Source organism: Heterodontus francisci, chromosome 25, assembly GCF_036365525.1.
Source record: "Heterodontus francisci isolate sHetFra1 chromosome 25, sHetFra1.hap1, whole genome shotgun sequence".
Classification (NCBI taxonomy): domain Eukaryota; kingdom Metazoa; phylum Chordata; class Chondrichthyes; order Heterodontiformes; family Heterodontidae; genus Heterodontus; species Heterodontus francisci.
In genome coordinates this window covers 69,796,956-69,819,871 of record NC_090395.1, presented here as the reverse complement: position 1 = coordinate 69,819,871, position 22,916 = coordinate 69,796,956, and the positions used below count along the sequence as shown (strand labels likewise).

General features: G+C 40.1%; 1 protein-coding gene across 1 annotated transcript in view; it reads left to right on the top strand.

Annotated features, from left to right (window-relative positions):
- Positions 1 to 22,537, top strand: part of LOC137383975 (lamina-associated polypeptide 2, isoforms beta/delta/epsilon/gamma-like) — a 47,674-nt gene extending 25,137 nt beyond the window's left edge. The window contains exons 3-8 of the mRNA XM_068057471.1: positions 492 to 617; positions 3,259 to 3,294; positions 8,122 to 8,201; positions 17,743 to 17,810; positions 17,931 to 18,275; positions 19,688 to 22,537. Coding sequence (XP_067913572.1) covers positions 492 to 617; positions 3,259 to 3,294; positions 8,122 to 8,201; positions 17,743 to 17,810; positions 17,931 to 18,275; positions 19,688 to 19,697 — 665 coding nt within the window. The 3' untranslated portion in view covers positions 19,698 to 22,537. The remainder of the gene's footprint in view (positions 1 to 491; positions 618 to 3,258; positions 3,295 to 8,121; positions 8,202 to 17,742; positions 17,811 to 17,930; positions 18,276 to 19,687) is intronic.
- The last annotated feature ends 379 nt before the right edge of the window (positions 22,538 to 22,916 follow it).

The window sequence follows — 22,916 nt, the reverse complement described above, 5'->3', positions numbered from 1 at the left end:
GCATTGGGTTGTTTTACGATGTCAGAGGTGCCATATAAATGCACGTTGTTGTTGCTGCTCTGCTTCTGTAGAAATTGATTTGAAAGGTGTAATAATTTAGTGATTCAACTGTGTAGCTATAATTTCATCCGCAATGCTTGATCTCTCTTATACTACTAAGAAGTGCCAGGTGGCGATAAAGTTTATTCTCTTGCCTCACGGTTGATCCTGTTTGTATTAGTTAAACAAAAATACAACTTTTTAAAAATTCATTACCTTTTTTGTTATGCTTGGTCTTTTTTTTTCTATTAACTTTCCCTTTTTTTTTCCCCCTTCCACAATTGATATTTGGCCTCAAATGGACATACAAAAATCACCCAGATTTTGGCACTTTCCTTGAATGTGCATTTACCTGCTGCCATCCTTCCAAATATTACACAGATTTTCCAATTAATAATGATCCCTCTGTATTGATTTTTGTTGTCTTAGCTGACTTATTTACCCTCTTGTAGCCACTACCAGGATGATTTATGAGAAGAAACTGCTGAAATTGATGGGACAGGGTCCTGCTGTGCCCCCACTCAAGCAAAACGGTACTGGAGATGTTGACCAATACTCGGACAGTGAAGAGGAAGACGGTAAAATCATCTTTATTTTTAATATAAAGACAAAATACTACGGATGCTGGAAATCTGAAATATATGCAGAAATGCTGGAAAAACTTGGGTCAGGTAGTAGCTGATAGAGAAACAGAGTTCACGTTTCATCAGAACTGGAAAATGCTAACTGGGCTTCCATCTCCACAGATGGATACCTGATCTGCTGTGTATTTGCAGCATTTTGTTTATATTTCATTTTTAATATATTGTTTGTGGTCAAAGTTGCAGTTGGCGTACATAAGTAATATCTAAAAGCTGGAAAAGCACTGAAGATCAGGCAACGTGTAAAAGAGAAAGATAGGTAAACTTTTCTCATGTGGCCCTTCCTTCAGTGGAGCTCAGGTTTATGAGAACAGAAGTAGGTAGCAACAAGAAAATGTCTTTTTCTTACCGCACGTTTAAAGCTTTCTTTAATGATTCTCACTGACCACTTTTGTCTCTAACCTTGTCTTGTGGCAAGTTTGTTTCTCTAACTCCTGCTGAATCCAAGTTTGTCATTTTCAGTCAAATTGGCATTCACAACATCATGCAGTGGGCCAATTTTTAAACCAACAATTCCTTAATCATGAAGTTGTTCCTGAAAGAGAAATTGCATTTTACTGAGTTGCCAAGTGTAGTGTTAGAAAGTTATTTTTAATAACTGGCTTTTCTTTAAACCAACATGTACTCTACTTTTTAAAAAGAAAGGTGGACAAATCGTGGCATTATGCTAAATGGATTCATTTTCCTAGAAACTTTAAAAAAAAATAAACCTGTGACAGTGCAGTGCTCCCTCAGTACTGCACTAAATTATCAGTCTAGATTCTGGAGTGGAGCTTGAACCCACAACCTTCAGACTCGGGTGAGTGTGCTACCACTGAGGCAACAATGACACTCCACTCGAAGATTAGTTGTAAGGATTGAGTTAAGTGATTCCAGTCACAGCATCAGTCCTGTATGAACAACTTGCTGTGGAATAAAGCAGCTTTAATAATTTGTTCCGAAGAAGGGTCACTGACCCGAAACGTTAACTCTGCTTCTCTTTCCACAGATGCTGCCAGACCTGCTGAGTGAATCCAGCATTTCTTGTTTTTGTTTCAGATTTCCAGCATCCGCAGTATTTTGCTTTTATTTTAATAATTTGTATCTGGTCTTGGCTTACCAAGTATTTGCTCAGGCCAAGTGTGAAGATATTGAAGAAACACACTTGCAAAAATCATGAGTACCCAGTCCAAGCTAGAAGGCAATGCTATTATTACATCTTCAACTATGCTTTCATGCAAGTAAATATAGAGCAGTGTGAGTCAACGTCAATAAGAGAAGAATGCTGAAACTGCTTACAGCGGTGACTGACAAACTTGAACTCTGGAAGGTATCTATGACTGGCCTGAATTTGCAGCACTTCTGTAATCCTCGTACTAATCCCTATAAAAGGGAGGTATCTATACAATTGGCATCTAGCTGTACAAATTGTTACTGTGTTTAATGTTTTAAACATATGATTATATATAGCCGAGGAGGGCAAATTTTTGATTATGTCCCACTGCCTCCATTCATGTTTATTTTGAAAGTAAAGGCTCAATAAATCAATGATGTGATCCTGAGACAGCACTAAATATACAGCTATCTTCCAGTTCATAATGTACGTTATTTCAGCAAAAAATATTTTATTGGTGTCTTATAATAAAGCTATGTGGTTCTTCTTTCAATGATTTAACCAATTAAATGTCTGAGTTTGGAACAAATTTTATGATTCAAGTGGAAAAAATGGCAGCTTGGAGATTGCTTTTCCGGGTAACTAGTCTACATCAAAGACTTTACGTATAGAATAAGTTAGTTGTACAATAAAGTTCTGGTTCACCTTGCTCTATTTGTATTGTAACCTCACAGGACATCCTTTATTGTGCTAGCATTGCATTTCCATTTCTTGTACAAATTCTATCTGGGATCGATTATCACCAGGTGCCAAATATTTATGATGTGGATTCTTACCTAGTAGGATTGAGTCCATACAAACTAATTTCAGTTAGAACTGTCCTAAGACTGCAATTTAACTTGCATGCCGTAAATAAAAGAATAATATGTTATACTGTGCCACTTAATCTCTACAACCTGAAGTTTCAACTCGTTAGTGTCCATCAGTTTGTTGAATGCATCCATCAGTCGGTGCCAAGAGGTAATGAGGAACAATAGCAGGGTCCTATTCTTATGAAAACTAGCATTTAATATGCTGGAAATCTGTGTCAAGTGTATGAAGGTGGAGCTTTAAAGAGAGATCCTTGCAGAACATTTCAAATTAAATTTTTGTATTTTTCAAAATTTGTCTTCCAATTCATGTGTTCAACATTAAGTTCTGAGGATCTCAGATAACATGTTATAATAGCCTGTATTTATATGGAGTAGAGATTATGAAATGGTAGGTTGTTTCAACATATTTATGTACTTGCATGTTTTGTCAATGCGTTTGAGATCCCAAAATATGTATGTTTGATCATTTATTAATTGGATCAAATTTCATATCGGTTAGATTTCCTGGCTCATCTATTTTTAAATGTTTACTGTTGCGTCCTGTCCACTTGCAGAAAGTTTTGATCTTTTTTTTAAGTGGAAAATTCTACAAAACTGTAATTCTGTTTTACAGACTTTCCTCCTGAGGGCTCCACACACAGCATAATTGGTGAGTTGAAACTAAATTTTATATTGCAGGCCTGGCATTCTTATTTGCCTGAACAGACCATTAAAATTTATAATAGCCCCAGTGTAGATTTATTTACTCCATAACCTAAGTTGCAGTTTCTCTGTTTAATGCATTGGGCAATTGAGTCTGCTATTTCCAGCACTGTCTGTCTGTTTGAATGCTTGCATAGAGTGATCTTTTAGCATAGAGTGATCTTTTAGAATAAAGGCTATATGAAAGTCGCAGCTCAGACTGTTTCTAGTAGCAAGATTTGATTTATGCAAAAGGGTGTATTGTTCCATAAATGCAATTTTTTTTGCTTCTGCAAGAAAATAATTCCATTTTAGGATTTCTTGGTGCAGCTGAATGTAAACCAGATATTGTACTCAGACTTTATCATTGGATTATTCTTGTAGATTTTCCTTAAGATTGTTCGGTAAAAATTTCACAGTTAATTCACATTTTGGAAAAGCAAAAATTCCGAGGTGATGCATGGACTTTTTTTTTCTTAAAAAAAAAGATCTAGCTACATTGACCCCTTGCAGAGGTACAGTCTCGAGCATCCTCCAGTACATTGTGCAAGTGTGAGAAAGTCACAGCCGACCCTTGACGGTGAGCGCCAATGGGCATGAGCCCAGTCCTGCCCTCATTGAATGGCTGCAGGTGCCATTAGAAGGCAGGGTTCCTGATCAATTTCTCTTCCACCTTCCCCCGCTCCCCCCCCCCCCCCCCCCCACCCGCCCCAGCAACTTGGGGGCACTCCAGTCAAATGTACCCTGGCTGGCATCAGCTAATTGAGCATGTACTGTGCCCTTCTTTGTCCTTGGATGATTCTGTAAACCCATGGCCAATATGAAATGTTTTATTTGGTGTGTGCTCCTCTAAATACAGTCACAAAATATAACCAATAGCCTAGAGTTTCCTCCTTGGAAGCAGCCAAGCTTTAGACCCAAAAATGCACCCAATGTTGTGCCCATTTTGCCAATGTCAAGTTACGCCCAAGTATCCTAATGACATTGGGAGATTATACCCAAACCTGAAATAATCATAAATCAGCATAAACAGTTAGAGCCCCAAGAAAAGAGCTGAATCCACATCATATATTTCTGCTTTAAACAAGAAAATTTAAGTTTCGCCTCATTGTTCAGGTACAGCATGTTTAGGAAGTTTTTCTATTTATAATGCGACACATTTTTGGCATGAAAATACAGAACTGGTCTTGATAAAGAAAAAATAAGAAGGAACACCCAAAATATTGCAGTAAAACACCAGAAGAATGACACTTTGTCCTGCTGCACCTGAAAATCTGATTTGAACAAGTGCAATTAGAGAATAGTCACATTTGAGAGTCCGGGGAGGGGTGGGGGGCGGTGGAGGTGGGATGCCCATTTTCGTGATGAGAGTAATCTAGGATAAGAAAGTTTAAAGAAGATCTAAAGATTAAAAGTATAGGGGAAAAGCAGGGAAGAGTAGATTGCTCTGACATGGGAACAATACCACCTCAGTCACAAACAGCCAAATAACTGTGTTCCATCCTGAATTTTTGTGGACAGAGAATCATTTGGGCAAAGGATTTAATAGACAACTAGAAAAGATCAAGGACACCTGTTGCACTTGTAACTCACTTGTGCTAAACTTCCATATTTTTTTTAGCTGCATAATTGATTTGTACCCAGGTGCAAAGGCAGAGGGACCTACAGGACAATCGGAGCTAAAGGCCTGCTCGGGTCTGCAAAAAAAAATCCCCGATCCGGCCCGAGTCCTTCCATTTTTTTCCTGCGCCTGACCTGACCATCAGTTAATTTACTTTTCGTTTTTCACTTTGTTGCTGATCTGCACAAGCTTAAAATAACTGTAACAGAACCATCTTTCTAGTCCAAAAATTAAATTAACATTGGAGCCACTTACCTGTGATAGAGCATGTCCGACCTGATCCGACCCCGACACATGTCATGGGGTCCTGTCGGGTTTGGGTCGGGTAGCAGACCTTTAATCAGCCATTTAAATCATGCTGATTAGACGCTTGAGAGAAAGAGAATTCAGACATAATGTGGTGTGATTGGTTCTGTTTGTATTTGACTGAAGGTTCCTTATTGTGCATTTTGACTTCTTAAATTCAAAGTCCTAGTAATTTCCTTCCTCAATATAAAGTTTGGTGGGTAGGAGGGGTAGTTGGAAACTTGTCTGTACTATGTCTTATGTTCTTGCTAATCTTATTGTAAAATAATCTTTTAAATCAGGTCTGATGTGATGCTCTATAGCTTTTGAAGACCAAAGTGAGATTTTATGAAGGCTGTTATGACCAAGGCGGGAGTAATGCACTGTTAATTCAGTCCCACTACTCCACAGGTCATAGCATATCAAATAAAGTTTCCCACCTACTGGAAATTAGCCAAATTAAATGCTGTATTTATTCTCCGGAATAAAGCGCACCGTACCAGGTTTCTTTAAATAAAAAATTAACTATTAATAAACCAATTTTAAACGATAATGAGATAAATCTATGTATTAACAGATTTTATAACTACTTATTCTTCCTAACCCTCATGCATGCACACACACACGTTCAAAAACCAACGGTTAACCGGTTTTAAAAGATTGGTTTAAGTTCAAACTGTTTCTTAGGAATAATAAAATAACTGGGTTGTAACTTCTGGTAGAATATTTCCGGATCAATAAGTTGTCCCAGGGTCGAATAGTTAGATGTCACTCGAAGTTTCCAGATTAAATTAATGAACAGTCAGTAGTGCGTAGGTTTCAAGGCAATTCATCTGCAGCAGGCATCACACAGATCTTTCAGCAACATGTTGTAGCAACAGGTCTATTTGGATTTCTAAGTAGCAGTCCAACAGTAGAAACTTTCTTGAGATCTCAGGAGCTTCCAAAAAATGCAACAGGACTCGCACTTGAGGTAGAGATTTTTTCCAGAGACCGGAGACTACCTTTAGCAATGCAGGCTTCCTATCAGCAAAGGAGCCTTTCTCCAAAGCAGTGATTCTCCACAGAATGCCACAACCCCTCTTCCTGTGCCCTCTCTCCAGGCATAAACAGCAACAAGGGTTTTAGCTTCCATGCCTTCAATTTGCAACTCCTTCAAAGTTCTTGTAACCTCATGAAGAAATTAGAATTTCCCTTGATACAGGAATTATTTTTTGAGTGTTTCTGGACTGTCTTCCTACCCCTTTTAGCAGCAAACTAGTCTTTTGATTTCTTTCAGAGAGTTCTCTTGTTCTGGTCTCCAGAACAGGTTCCAGCCAACAACTGGTCTTTCTTGCAAAAGAGAAACTAAAAACTCCCCAGCAGCCAGTCATGTTACAGTCACTTCTCTTCGTTGAGTGGCTTGGAAAAACAGATTGCCTTGCAAGTGCCCCACCCAGTTCAGCATTGACTGTTCCCAGAGAAATCCTTTTCTCGGTCTTAAAGGCACACACCTCTTGTTTTTCTTTTGTTTAAAGCTAAGCTAAGTCCCACAGCTAAAAGAAATCTGCATTTGCTGCTAATTTTTCAGTACGTTCCCGTAAATTACTTTGGATCTCGAGATAAGCATAGACACTCTCAAAGACACAGGGTTTGGGACAAGCACATGAGAGTGATGCAGGATACTGCAATAGGAAAGTCTAGAGGATCTGAATATTAAAAGGAATAGGGCAAAAGCAGGGAAATTGGAAGGAGTAGATTTGCTCTGACATGAGCCTGATAGCTGCCATCCATCCTGAATTCTTTGATTTTGTAGCTTAGCTACTCATGAGAATTTATATACAAATTTAAGAAAATAAATTAACCAGATAAAACCAATTAGAAAAATGAGCATAGCCTGGGATACAGCATGAATACTCTATTTATTCAAAATAGATTCTGGGTGTGAATTTTCCTGAAGGTCAGTAACCTGTTTTTAAATAATTACAATAAGTAAAAGAGCCACTGTTCCATTACTTCAGCTGTCAGGAAGGATGTCTGTCTCTCCCTTCTGCAGGTGACCACCGCTCACCGAGTCTGTCAGATGGACCGACTGTCCCGATTAGTAACACAGATATTCTGGTGCCTGTGTGTTAGCCTGCACCTTTACATCTCTTAACTATGTATTTTAAAAAGAAAACACAGGGCACTTTTTCACTGTATGAAGTGTTACGCTGTACTCTACCAAATGGTTATGACCATTTAATCTAACAAGCTAAAAATGGACAAGCATTTTGTTCTATGTTCTTAATTTTAAGCGACTTTGAATGTCACAGAGTATTTTTGCCCATATGGATTCTGTGCCACCCATGCAAATTCAGAGCCCTAGTTATGATCCATGCTAGTGATCTTGTTCACCTTTTCAGAATTTTAAAATTATGAAATCAAGGTAGTCAGCATTCACTTATAATCATAATTTTGCCATTGCTTTTAACTGATTTGCATTGCTTTTGCATTACTGAGACAATCCATTATACAGTCGTTTGTTGTTCCCAACTCCTGGTTCATGGCATCCTTTGAATCACCTGGTCCTGTAACATCTGTCTTGGGAATTGAAGGCATTTTAACCATGAAAAATATGAAATAACTTTTCCATTAAAAGAGGACGTTAAAAGTTTGGACTCTAATGTCTCAAGGAATCATTTGTGGAGCCTTGACTTAAAAATGCAGCCGCCTTCATTATTGGACACTAATCATTATGTTATGATTTGGGAGACAGCACTTAATGTCGAGTGGCCTTATGATTGCATAATGCCACTGCCTCTTAGAATGGTAGAGCTAATGGCATTATGGGTTAATCCCCAATTATGTTCTGGCTGTATTCTATTTAGGAATTTGTGTTAATCATATTATCAATGTATTTCTGTTTAGATTCTTCATATCAAAGACAAAACACAACAAAAATCACTGCCACAACTGCAAGTAGTACAAACAAATCGGAACCAATCCAGGTAATGATGACTGTATAAATGTGGTTCAGAAGTATAACTGAACATATGATCAGCTCACTAATAAACCATTCCTATTTGGCTGGTCAGTTTTGACTGAGTAAATTTCTAAAAATGGACCACTCCCCTTAAGAAAGTATCTGAATGGAAGCAGAAGGGAGGAAATACTTTTGACTGCAAACTGCTGATAAGTGAATACATTTTTTCATTTTCATGTACTATTTACTTACACTTCATCTTTGATTATTTTGTACATATATGATTTAACACATTTGGATTTTCAAAAGGCCGATAAAGCTCCACGTAATAGACTGAGATCAGAGCATGTGGACTTGGGACAAGTAGCAGATGGGATAGTAAGCTTTCTACAGAACAGAAAACAGAGGAGTTACTGGTAGCTTCTCAGACTGGCAAAAGGTGGAACCTAGTGTTCCAATGGGACTACTGTTGTTCAGAATTTGTGTAAAATAATCTGGACTGTGGAATTGGAAGTACAGTTTCAAAATTCGAAGAGGACAGCAAACTGGGATTAAAGTTAATGAAGACTGCAATGAAATATAAGATGACATTAATAAACTTGCAGAATGAGTGTTTAGTTGACAAATTCAATATAGATAAATGTGAGGTGTTACATTTTGGTAGGAGGAATAAAAAGGCCATATATTGCTTGTAAAATAAGGCTTAAATGGAGCAAAGGAATCTTCACCAATCACCAAAGGTAGCAACACAGATTATTAAGGCCATTTTTAAAAAAGCAAACAAAACATTGGATTTTATTTCCACAGGATTAGAATTGAGAAGCAGTCAAGTTATTTTGAATTTGTATAAAACCTTGCTTACAGCACACAGAAAAATGTGTGCAGTTCTTATCTATTATTAAAAGGATATAGACGCACTGGAGAAGGTGTAGGAAAGATTTACAAGGATGATATCAGAACTGAGAAGCTGAACAGGCTGAGGGGTTTATCTAGGTAGTCTAATAGTGGCCTTGATAGGGTAGATGTGGGGAAAACTAAAACTAGGATCCATGAGTAAAAGATAGTCATCAGTAATTCCAATAAGGAATTAAAGAGAAACTTCTTTACCTAAAGATGGTTAGAAATTGGAACTCGTTACCGCAAGGAGTAGTCAAGGTGAATAGCACAGATGCATTCAAGAGGAAACTAGATTAAAAACAAGGGAATTAGGAATAGAAGGTTATGCTGATAGGGTTGAATGAAGGGAGGGGGCTCGTGCGGAGCATGAATTCTGACATAAACTAGTTGGCCCGAATTCCCTGTTTCTGTGCTGTAAATTCCGTGTAATTTTATGTTTTTCTTAATTGCAATTGTAGCCAGCCTTATGAGAGAACTAATATATAGTCTGAGCTTTGGGAATTGCACCGCTCTTAATATATTCGCCAATTAAATTAATCACTTCATTCAAGGTGTGCGCCTATATCTATTTTAGTAACCAGTATGACTCTGTGCTGCCTTAATTATACCTAGTTGGTATTACATGCTTAATTACATTTGCAGTGAGAATGTTCCAGTGGAATCTGCACTTACATCTTCATTTTATGGATTAGTGCATCAGCAACAAAGATAGATAAAAAGGAAGATTGAACGTTCTGGCAGCAGGCCAGAAACTAAATCTGTATGCTGTTAATTAGCTCCATAATAAATATGTTAACTAAAAGCATTTCTTGTAGAACTAAGAGGAGCTGAAGAGAGAGATGCAAAGAAAAAAAAGACTCAACAAATTCTAAGTGTGACATTCAAAGATAGTAGTTTTCCCAAATTTAATTTGCATAGGGCCCATAGAACTAGCAGAGAGCCACCCCCTTTGAGTGAAAGGGTTCTCTTTTTTTTTCCCCTCTATTTCTCATTCTCTCTCTCTGTCTGTTCCCCTCATCCCGAGAGCTGACTTATGTATAAACTAGTCTGATGTAATGTTGTATGACTTCACCAAAAAAAGGAATGTTGTAGTTTTTTAATGTAAATTGTACTACTTCCAAGTACAGAAAGCAGTTTACATGATACTACAGTGGTGTGTAGTGTTTTGAGTTGTCTTATTCTTTCCACACTGTTACACTGAAGCATGTTTCAGTCCAGCAAGTTGTCATCTCACACTTGACAAAAAGCAGTTAGCCAGCACACACATGAACCAGTCTTGCTGCAATTTTGTTTGTTTTTAAATAAGTCGGTCTATATATAAATGTTAGTTCATTACTGTGTAAGTGACTGCAGGGTGTTGGTGCATGTTTTGGCTCTGACAAACACTGATAAGCAGAGGAAACTCAACTATATTCAGTATCCTCTGAGGAAGGGTCTGCTCACACCCAATTACTGACACCAGAGTATTTATTCTTTCCCAGTCTTCCCCCTTCTGCCTGCAATATTGACTTTTTTAAAGACTTCAGTCCTGTTTCTTTAACTAGCTCTTGGGAAATTAACCTTAGCAAATATAATTGCAAGCAAAATTATTTTTCTGTATAGGTGACTATATTGTTTTTCCTTGTATCATGTGATGCATACCTTTTTCACAGTAGTTCAAAGTTCTGAGAAGATGATTTTGTCCCATTGTGTGAGTAAAAACACAGGTTGGTGTACTACTAAGCCATAAAACAAACTCTCGGGTTTGATCTCTGGTCTAATTTATTCCTTTCTTCATCCTCCCAATTTATTTGTGCTCTTGTCCCAGCCTCCCCCTCCAAAACTCCCCTTCATCCGAAACTGCTGCTTGTATCCTATTCCACATCACGTTCAGTTCAACCATGTTGTTGCTGATTTACATTTTTTTTATTAATTCAGGGGATGTGGGCGTCGTTAGTTAGGCTAGCATTTATTGCCCATTCCTAATTGCCCTTGAGAAGGTGGTGGTGAGCTGCCTTCTTGAACCACTGCAATCCTTGAGGTGTAGGTACACCCACAGTGCTGTTAGGAAGGGAGTTCCAGGATTTTGACCCAGTGACAGTGAAGTTCCAAGGCAGGATGGTGTGTGGCTTGGGGGGGTGCTTGCAGGTGGTGGTATTCCCATGCATCTGCTGCCCTTGTCCTTCCAGGTGGTAGAGGTCGCAGGTTTGGAAGGTGCTGTCAAAGGAGCCTTGGTGAATTGCTGAAGTGCATCTTGTATATGGTACACACTGCTGCCACTGTGCGTCGGCGGTGAAGAGAGTGACTGTTAAAGGTGGTGGATGGGGAGCCAATCAAGCGGGCTGCTTTGTCCTGGATGGCGTTGAGCTTCTTGTGTCGAGCGAGTGTTGTTGGAGCTGCACCCATCCAGGCAAGTGGAGAGTATTCCATCACACTCCTAACTTATACCTTGTAGATGGTGATGGACAGGCATTGGGGAGACAGGAGGTGAGTTACTCACTGCAGAATTCCCAGCCTCTGACCTGTTCTTGGGTCACAGCATTTATGTGGCCGGTCCAGTTCAGTTTCTGCTCCCTGTTGACCCTCAGGATGTTGATACTGGGAGATTCAGCGATGGTAATGCCATTGAACGTCAAGGGGTGATGGTTAGATTCTCTCTTGTTTGAGATGGTCATTGCTTGGCACTTCTGTGGTGCGAATGTTACTTGCCGCTTATCATCCCAAGCCTGGGTGTTGTCCAGGTCTTGCTGCACAAGGGCATGGGCTGCTTCAGTATCTGAGGAGTCACGAATGGTGCTGAACATTGTGCAATCATCAGCGAACATCCCCACTTCTGACATGATGGAGGGACGATCATTGATGAAGCAGCTGAAAATGGTTGGGCATCGGACACTACCCTGAAGAATTCCTGCAGTGATGTCCTGGGACTGAGATGGTTGACCTCCAACAACCACAATCATTTTACTTATTGCTGAGCAAGTGCCATTTGATAGCACTGTCAATGACTCCTTCCATCATTTTGCTGATGATCAGGAGTAGACTGATAGGGCGGTAATTGGCCGGGTTGGATTAGTCCTGCTTTTAGTGCACAGGACATACCTGGGCAATTTTCCCCATTGCCGGGTAGATGCCAGTGTTGTAGTTGTACCGGAACAGCTTGGCTAGGGGTGTGGCTAGTTCTGGAGCACAAGAACAATGGGGCAGAATTGTAGGGGGTTTTAAGTACCCCAATATTAACTGGGATAGTTTTAGTGTGAAAGGAATTGAGGGAACAGAATTCTTGTGCATTCAAGAGAACATTTTTGCCCAGTATGTAGCAAGTCCATCAAGAGAGGGCGCAGTTTTAGACTTCATTTTAGGAAATGAAGATGGGAAGGAGTGGCAGTGGGAGAGCATTTTGGTGGTAGTGATCATAATTCAGTCAATTTTATGGAAAAGGACAAGGATAGGACAGGTCCCACCTGCCCCAGAACTGGTCCCAGTGCCTCCGAAAGCTGATGCCCTCCCTTCTGCACCAGTTCTCCAGCCACGTGTTCAATCTTCCTATTGCTATGCTCACTAGCCTGTAGCACTGGGAGTAACCCTGAGATTACTGCTCTTGAGGTCCTGCTTTTTAGTTTCCTTCCTAACTCTCTCAAATCTGCTTTCAGAACCTCAATCCACTTCCTACCTATGTCATTGGTACCAATGTGGACCACGACCTCTGGCTGTTCACCCTCCCCCAGAAGGATATTCTGCAGCTGCTCCGTGACAAACTTGACTCTGGCACCAGGGAGGTAACACACCATCCTGGAGTCACGTTTACTGCCTGTCTGATCCCCTATCACTATTGCTCTTTCACTCTTCCTCCCCTCCTGTGCAGCTGAGCCATCCCTGGTGCCACGGACTTTGCTCTGGCTGCACTCCCCTGAGGAACCATCCCTCACTGAACTTGCTCCCTCACTGAACTTGCTCACTCACTAAACTCCCACTTTACAGTCTGCACTGACTGATGCTTGGCGTGCACAGACAAAGCAGCACTGAGGAAACCCTGGTTTTATACTCTCTGAAAAACAACAGATTCAAACTTCTGAAAATCAGCTTAAGCCAGCTGCTAAGTAACTAGCTGCAGTGTCTCCCAGAGACCTTGTTATACCCCTGCTTTAAGGCTGGAATAAAACTTAACTTCTTTTAACTCAAGGAGTAATTTTTAGTTGACTGCTAAATTGAAGAGAAAAAAAATCCAGACTTTAGATAGAAATTAACCCTAAAACTCCTTATCCCAGCCTTACCAGACTCAGCAGCTCTCCGTGCAGAGTTAGTTGTTTAACTGTCCAGCACCATTTACGACTGGATGTGGCAGGACTGCAGAACTTAAATCTAATCCGTTGGTTGTGGGATTGCTTAGCCCTGTCTACTGCATGCTGCTTCCGCTGTTAAGCATACAAGTAGTCCTGTGTTATAGCTTCAACAGGCTGACACCTCATTTTAGGTATGCCTGGTGCTGCTCCTGGCATGCCCTCCTTCACTCTTCATTGAACCAGGGTTAGTCCCCCGGCATGATGGTAACAGTGGAGTGAGGGATATGTCGGGCCATGAGGTTACAGATTGTGGTTGAATACAATTCTTCTGCTGCTAATGGCCCACAGCGCCTCATGGATGCCCAGTTTTGAATTGCTAGATCTGTTTGAAATCTATTCCATTTAGCACAGTGGTAGTGCCATGCAGTACAATGGTGGGTACCCTCAGTGTGAAGACGGGACTTTGTCTCCACAAGGACTGTGCGGTGGTCACTGTTATCAATATTGTCATGGACAGATGCATCTGCACCCAGTCTAGCAGCTATGTCCTTTAGGGCTCAGTCAGTAGTGGTACCGAGCCACTCTTGATGATGGACATTGCAGTCCCCCACCCAGAGTACGTTTTGTGCCCTTGCTACCCTTAGTGCTTCTTCCAGTTGGTGTTCAACATGGAAAAGCACTGATTCATGAGCCGAGGTGGGGGAGGGGTTGGTAGGTGGTAATCAGCAGGAGGTTCCTTTGCCCATGTTTGACCTGATGCTATGAGACTTCATGGGGTCCGGAGTCAATGTTGAGGACTCCCAGGGCAACTTACTCCCGACTGTATGCCACTGTGCCCACCTCTGGTGGGTCGGTCCTGCCGGTGGGACAGGACATACCCAGGGATGGCGTGGGTGGTATCTGGGACATTGCAACGTATGATTCCGTGAGTATGTGTGTGAATAGTCTGTGGAACAGCTCTCCTAATTTTGGTACAAGCCCCCAGATGTTATTAAGGAGGACTTTGCAGGGTCGGCAGGGCTGGGTTTGCTGTTTTTGTTTCCGGTGCCCGGGTGGTCCGTCCGGTTTCATTCCTTTTTTCTTAGACTTTGTAGCGGTTTGATACAACTGAGTGGCTTGCTAGGCCATTTCAGGGGACAGTTAAGAGTCAACCACATTGTTGTGGGTTTGGAATCACATGTAGGCCAGACCAGGTAAGGACAGCAGATTTCCTTTCCTAAAGGACATTACTGAACCAGATAGATTTTTTACAACAGTCGACAGTAGTTTCGTGGTCACCACTAGACTAGCTTTCTAAATTCCAGATTGATTAATTGAATTCAAGTTCCACTATCTGCCGTGGTTGGATTCAAACCCATGTCCCCAGAGCATTAGCCTTGGGTTCTAGGTTACTAGTCTAGTGACATTACCACTATGCCATCGCCTCCCCATTGTCTGTTTGTTCCCTTCAGTGCTTTAAATTTTAACTTTTGCTCTTGTATTTAAATCCCTTCATGGGTGCGCCACTTTTTTATTCCCCTGCCCCCTCCCCTGTACAGAGAAGGTTATGGGGAGATTTAATAGAGTGTCCAAAAATTTAGGTTTTGATTGAATAAATAGGAGGAAACTACTTCTACAGGCAAAAGGGTCAGTAACCAGAGGGCACCGATTTAAGACAATTGGCAAAAAAGTCCCTAAAGGAAAATGAGATTTTTTTTACGCAGCAAGTTGTGGTTTGGAATGCTCTGCTTAAAAGAGTAGTAGAAGCAGATTCAGTAACTCAAAGGGGAATTGGATATGTACTATAAAAGAGAAATATGCAGGACTGTGGGAAACAATCAGACGAGTGGGACTAACTGGATAGCTTTCAATGAGACAGCACAGACACAATGGGCCAGATGACCTCTTTCTGTGCAAAAAGATCTCATTCCTATCCACCCAAGAACTCTCAATTCCTCTAACTTCAGTCTCTTGTGCAGCCTCCCTCACCATTGGTGGCTTTGCCTTTCTCACTGGATTCCCTTACCTAAACCCATCTCCTTTTAAGATCTTCCTTAAAAACCCACCTTTTGATCAGCTGTTCTAATCTCTCCTTTGCATCTATTTTATCTGTGGAGCACTCTGGGATGCTTTTCTACATTAAAGTCATTTTATAAAGAAAGCATGGGAGCAAATGCTTATTGTAATGGTAATTGTTAGTTGATCTGTGCTTGGTGGGGGGGGGGGGGGTTGGTGGGAGGAGAAAAACAGCCAGACCTCCTGCCCCGATTCTTGCCCACTCTTGTGATATCAAGTAAGAAGCTGACGTAGCTTTAATACAAACATAAGAATTTTGCTCTTTGTAATTGAATAGTGTGTTCACAATTTCTGTCTAATCTCTCAATATCCACTTAGCAAGATACTGGAGGAGTTCCAGAACCCATGGATCTGTTCCATAGCAAGAATGAGTGATTTGAGGGAAAGCTTTTTTTTAATTGCTCCTTTGGGCGGCACAGTGGCGTAGTGGTTAGCACTGCAGCCTCACAGCTCCAGCGACCCGGGTTCAATTCTGGGTACTGCCTGTGTGGAGTTTGCAAGTTCTCCCTGTGTCTGCGTGGGTTTCCTCTGGGTGCTCCGGTTTCCTCCCACATGCCAAAAGCTTGCAGGTTGATAGGTAAATTGGCCATTAGAAATTTCCCCTAGTATAGGTAGGTGGTAGGGAAATATAGGGACAGATGGGGATGCGATAGGAATATGGAATTAGTGTAGGATTAGTATAAACGGGTAGTTGATGGTTGGCACAGACTCGGTGGGCCGAAGGGCCTGTTTCAGTGCTGTATCTCTAAACTAAACTAAAAAACTAAACTTGTGACTAGCTGGTTTGAATAGTTGCGAAATTCCAGTATGAGTAGGCTTCATATAATCAGTTTGTAAGGTGAATTTTCCAAACTGGTTTGACCTTTTCTTTGTCAGGGATTCCTAAAGGAGGTTTTAAAGACAAGCTGGCTAAAAGCAGCAAACATTGGAATACATTTGGTGTTTGTTTCAGTTGAACACCAGAAGTTTTGGTTGATAATAGCTAGTAGGATCATCAAGTATTATATTCACCATTCTTCCTGTCATCTGTGGAGAATTACAGGCACATTATCTATTTAGCACAAGGGTACACATGTGTTTTATAGTTGGAATTGGCTGATTTGTCACCAAATTTATTAAGAGTTCAATCTTGCCACGGATAAATGAGGTACTGAACTACATAGGCTAGAAAAGTTGCGTACAAGATAGAGGCCTCCCTCTTGTCAACTGATCTCAGCTGGAATGCTTGTTATTCTCAGCATCTCTGGGCTGGTTGGGGGATAATAAAAATCAGACTAGGTTCTCATTCCCAATTACCATCCAGTGACCTCTGCTGGCAAGTGTACATCGGTGGATGTTGGAGGGCAAGGTCAGACTGATCTGTAATGTTCACTTGTCACATTCCCACAGTGGAATTGGCTTGGCCATACCTAGCATTAAACCTCTCATGAAGAACTGCTGTGCCATTGTCTACTGGTGAAATTGTGGCTGTGCACAAGTCTGCATCTTCACGGGGGAAAGAAACAACTTTGGAGTGGTGGGTTGGGGAGGGCATTTAACTCCGGTGTCAACATCTGTAGAACAGCTGCCATCCTCTATTACTCTTCGACTTTGGCTTACTGAAGCTGGTTCCTCTAGGCAACGTTCTCTAATTTAGCGCACAGGCGATTTCTTCTGCGCAACTGCCTGCGCCGATTTTGCGTGTCCTGTGCAGGGACTTTCAAGTTGCTGCGCAGTGTGACTTCGAGTAAAGCCTGGCTCAGGTATAAAATTAAAGCCTGACCCAACAACAGCCAACCCGGGCCCGAGTCCTTTTAAATTTTTTTAAATGCCCGACCTGACCTCAAAATAACAAACATATTATTGAAACAGAAAAAAATCGTAGATTAAAACGAAAACAAAACAATGCAGTCCAGCCTGACCCGAACCCGACACATGTAGTCGGGTTTGGTTGGGTCCAGGTCTGGTAGCCAGGCTTTAACTTAGAGGGAACACTGCTTCTAGGGTGTGTTATATTGCTGTATAGAACCAGTAAAGTGTTCAGTTGTCGTATGAACTCGTCAATGCTGTCTGTTTTCATTTTGTTAATGAACCTTGGAGTTTAGTTGAATTAGTCTGTGGTTATTGGTGAAAGGGAACTGTTGCTGCCGTGTCGGTATTAGTTACCTATTGCTGTACTGGAGGGAAAAGATTTACAAATCCTCATTTACACCCCCTAGGTGTACCATGATCACTACTGTTTTTGCAGACACCTGAATATATCTGGGGATATAAAGCGGATTGCATTTTTGTAGTTGCAGCTCAGCTTGTTATTCCCAGCTGATGCATTACAAGTATTAAAGCAATGTTTGAAAATCATTTATTCTTTAATTGCAGCCAAAGGAGATGGGGGATGTGTTGACCCAGATGTTTCCAGATGAAATGAATTCTCCATCAGGAATCAAGTAAGAGACATAGTCCTATTATTAAGCCTAATCCCAAATATCCTGTCGTTTGGGAGAGGTTGGGGGGGTGGAAGGTGGTCAAAAGACTCCTCCACTAATGAATCTACTTTCTGTGCACAGCGCAACACGACGACGACCAATCAAAGGAGCAGCAGGTCGACCAATTCAGTACAAGTTTGATGATCTGCTGACACGGGCTACAGAGAGACACAACTATAAAGGGAGAAGCACCTATTTGGTTACAAAGGAGAACAAGCCATCGCAACGTCTCGTACCAGTGTGGCTACAGATCGTGTTGTTCATCATTGTGGTGCTTATCCTTTTTCTGGTCTATCAAGCAATGGAAAGCAATCAAGAAAATCCTTTCTCCTACTTCCTGGAGAATACGGGCAACCAAGCAGCATCTCAGCCAGAGCAGCTGGATGCTCAAACCACGCCAGACCGTGATCCGCAGGTGGCTCCACAGTAGGTTTGCATGCCAGAACAGCAGTGGTCTCAGAATTGAGCGGTTTAGAGTAGTTAAGCATTGTGGAGCTTCGCTGCTTTAATCAAATTGAGGGTTATATCATAAACATCCGGATATGTCAGTTGCTTTGTATAATAAAAACTCACTCATATAAGCTTCTCCCACTCCACCCCACCACCAATTTAAACCATGATAAATCTGTTAGACTTGTAATGTAAGGAAAAGGGGAACTGTTATCAAATTTGTTCAAACTGAATTGGAAGGATAAATGACAGGATGGTTTAGCTGTATGTGTTGCACAACGTCTGTCTGTGTACCCTCTGATTCATGTGACACCGTAGCCCCAACATTCTTATTGACCTACTTAGATTATAGGCCAAATTACAATGTCAATTCTCCACCCCCAACAGATCTATTAATTTCATTCTTTAGCAGTTTTACTGTTTAGCAATCCCAATTACCATAAGAATCAAATTTACGCTGCCATTTAGTATGTACACACTCCTGCAAATTTCTAACATGGTGTCTTGGTTGTTTTAATTTTAGGCAGAGAGAACATCTTGAGGCTGGAATAGCTTTTTTTAAAAGAAAAAAATCTTTGAATTTTGGAAGTGTTGAGCTTTTCATTGCTGGCATATTTAGGGACAACGATACTATATATGACTTACCATCAATATGGCTTATTATGCACTCTTAAATGTTCAGGGTTAAATTATAAGTGAAACTTAAGGGTAATCTTTAAAAAGTGTTTTTTTTTTTAAATTTTGAACATCTGAAAATTGTTCCAAGTTGTCAAATTTATAGGTAGAATTCTCTTAACCAGGTTTATTTTGAAATGTTGGAAGTCCGTTCTCCCAATTAATAAATCAATAAACATCAAAACTATTGAAAGATTTAATTTTTTTTAAATAATTATTTGTATGTCTGTTCATTGCATTCATTGCATGGTTTAATTCAAAACTCTGCATTCAGAAGTGCATATATTTTTCACTTATCCATTATTGACCACAGTAACCTGGGCACATCAAGCTGTCCATCCAGTTGCTGCACTTTCAAGAGTAGCACAATCCCAGTTCAGTCTTTGCTTTCATTTTGCAGTTTTTCCACATGTTACTTGACCATTGACAATAAGTAATGGGTAAAGAAAAATTTGTATTTCCATCTTTCAGGTTGTAAATCTCTGTCTTCCCTCCCCCTGCTCCATTCCCTATTGTTCACATGTACATTTTCAGACAGTGGTCAAATCTCCTGTTGGACTAATAGTATCAACATAAATTGCTTGAAAATCAGTAACGTTGGTATTGATCAGTGAGAAATCTGCAAGAGGGGTGTTAATGCAGTGGATTTGATAATTGATGCACTTTGCCAGAGCAGTGAGGTATGAATTTCTGATCTTAATTGTGTCTTACAGAGGGAACTAACTGGCCTAATTACTCAAGCTGTGTTCATGCCCCTTGTAATAGCAGGCTATGTAATGGTAGATACCTAGGAGCAACGTGCCTGCCTACGAGGGAATATGGAGGGAAAAAAGACACACAAAAAAGTCCATCAAACTCTTCCAGTTAAAATGTGGCTATTGGATATTGATGAGAGTGAAGAGTGTCAACCTGCAGTAGTTTTTCAAATTTTAGAAACGCCACTTGTGTTCTATTTTTATTTAAAGGAAGGAATTGATGTCATTCCCACAATGCTAAAATCACATGCTTTGCAAATGGGCATCTTTCATGTTAATTAGCTTTCTTGTATCTCTGCTTTTAAGTTCAAATTTTATGTATTACCAAGAAACTTTGGAGTACATTTTCAGAGACTTTGCTCCCAATGTGGAGCCTGGCTCGAGGAGAGCAGAAATAAGACAATCTTGCACAGAGCTTAGTGAGCCCAATTTGGTGCTTCCAAATTCTAGTAAGCTTCCTGTGAAATGAAACTCCACAAAATGTGAGCAGAGTCTCTGGAATGTTTATCCCCAGAGTTGCATTGCAAAATATGGAGTGGGGGTGGTAAAGTTAACAAAGCTTGATGTCTTGTAGTTTTCCCCAAAGCGTTGCTGTGTATCCTGAATGTTGAGAGTATTGACATATTTAAAAGAATACTTTGTAGTTTTGGTTTCTAATAGTGGTTCTTTTTGTATTGCATGTGAGCTTGTATAAGCCACCAAAACTGATGGCCCTTCTTTGATGTAGCTAAGTAATGTCTGTATCTTGTGTGAATACTCCAGATTTTTATGACCTCGCAAAGGCAACATGCTGGCTGTTCTTTGACTATCTAAAAAGCTAAAAGTACGAACTCATGAAGAATGAGAGAGGCATTCTTGAAAGAAGTGTGTTTTTATATATTCAATTTTAGTAATCTAGGACTTTAAAACCTATTGAATTTCTATTGTGTATTTTTGAGCTTTTTAAATTCCTATTTCTCTGTGATGTAGGCATTTCAGCTAACTTTTTATGGAGGGTGTGTTTACTGTAACAGATGAATAAACTTAAGCACAAGGTCTGGTGATCTTCCAACTCCAAAATAATCTACAGTATTCATAAATGCAACAGCCCCTGGTATCTGCATTTGTGGCGAGGCTTTAGAGTCTGCCATGGAACGGATTTCCAATTTAAGATACCCCAAGTTCCATCCTAAAAATTTTTATTTCAGTATCAATGGGAACAGAATTTTGCTTCCTGGAAATTGCCTTTAGGACAGCAATATTGTCAGTTTTCTTGTTCCAAAGAGACAAATTTCCCTGGAGGTTAGCTATAAATATCACCAGAAAAGATTACCTGCATCCCAAGTCATTATTAATGATGCTTTTGGGACACAGCATGTACTAATGTGCAGTGAACTTTGGTACGCTATGCTTTATGTCCAGAGAACAGGGCAACTTCACTGTTGGTCCAAAACTTTAAGATTCCTGTTCTTCTGTCATTTCATCCTTTTTATGATTTTAGTGTGTGCACGTATGTGTTTTTTATGTAATGAACCCTGCTCAATTTTAATTGTAAAAATTGTCCATTTGTGTTTAGATAAGGTTTAGCTAATCCCAGGAAGAAAAAATTCTTTTTGATTCCTGCAAACATGGTTCATTGCTGCAGATTAATTTTTAATTATCCAGGTCTGTTTCGATTTCTGATTGTGTGCTCCACTTAAGATACGGCATTATATATTTTATTTTGCATTAGAAATTTGGTCTTAATTTGTTTTATTTTGTGGCAATGGGGAGGAAGGAAAAAAGGAATCCCCAAAGATGTTAAATCTCAGTAAGAATCTGGATAGTTTTCGGTTCCATCCTCAAGTGGTGGAATACACATTTGGCATACAGGATTTTTTTAATTCGATCATTGGAACTCGATAGTTGCTGCAATAAATGATTAAGATAGCGGCACATCAACAAGATTGACTCCACTAAATAAAGAGTGTAAAGACTGTAACTATATTTACTGCACAACTTAATGAACAGACAGTTCCCAAATCCTAAGGGAAACCTGGCTAAATTTGGCTATAGCCTGCAGCACTCTGTCATTACAGAACTGGAAAATATCCAAATGTTTGTAAAATGACAACTTCTATTGTACTTTTTTTAATTAAATCTACATTCGTACCCTTTGAATCATAGGACCATGTTGCATTAGAAGACAATAAAAATTGATTTTTTTCAATGAATTACAGATTTGAAAATACCACCAGTAGCAATCTGGTATTTAATGTGTAGACACTCTTGGGATACAAATTTACATTCTCAGAAAGGAAAGAAAAAGTTGGTATGACTAATTCTTGTTACTTAGTGTACCTTTCGGATATTGTGTTGAATCAGCATGTTTGGTCAACATCTGAAATGGAGAACCATTTCCAAACACACACATTCCTGCTTTGTGTATTTTCTGAAGTTGTTTCTGGTTTCCACATGAGTTTCAGCAGTTAAAAGACAATGGATAATTGGAAAGATAAATCTTTTAGTGTACTTTTTAACACAGGGTTGTATGTAGCCTGAGCTACAGAAGGTCTCTTGCAAGCAGCTCAGTGGCTGTATTTCCTACCTGGTTGGAGCTGTTACTCAAAGTCCACAATTAGGATCTGTGAAAAACCAACCTAGTTTATCCATTAACGATGTCCAATTGGCTCACAGTTCACATCTTAACTGTTTTGTTTTGTTCATTTGGTGACATTTCTATCGAAGGTGCTCTGTTTTGGAACTTTTAAAATGCTAGCTGTGTCTTGAATGTGCCTTATTTATTAAAATTCCTTATCCAAATTTAAATAAAGTTTTGTATATTTAAAATATGGCTTCATTGTGTGTATGTGTATATGTAAACACAGTGTAGGGAGGAGTAGATTATCCTGATTTTCATCTAGATCATAGAGGCTGTTGTTTTGTGGGTTGTCTTTCACAGTATAACAAAACCATGCAAGCAGCAGATCTTCGTCACACTGTTGTATCTTAATCTATCTTTTCTGTATGCACCTTTTTAGAAACATGATCATGCTTCTGACATGCCCCTTGTTCCTCCTGCTTGGAAGGTTCTGACCTCAACTGCAGTGGCCATCTGATGTAATGTACAAGTGGCCATTTTTTGCATTTGTGTTTGCATAGAATTTGACTGCAGGGAATCTCGTGCTCCTACCCAAATTTGTCCAATGTTGTGGTGTACACATTCATT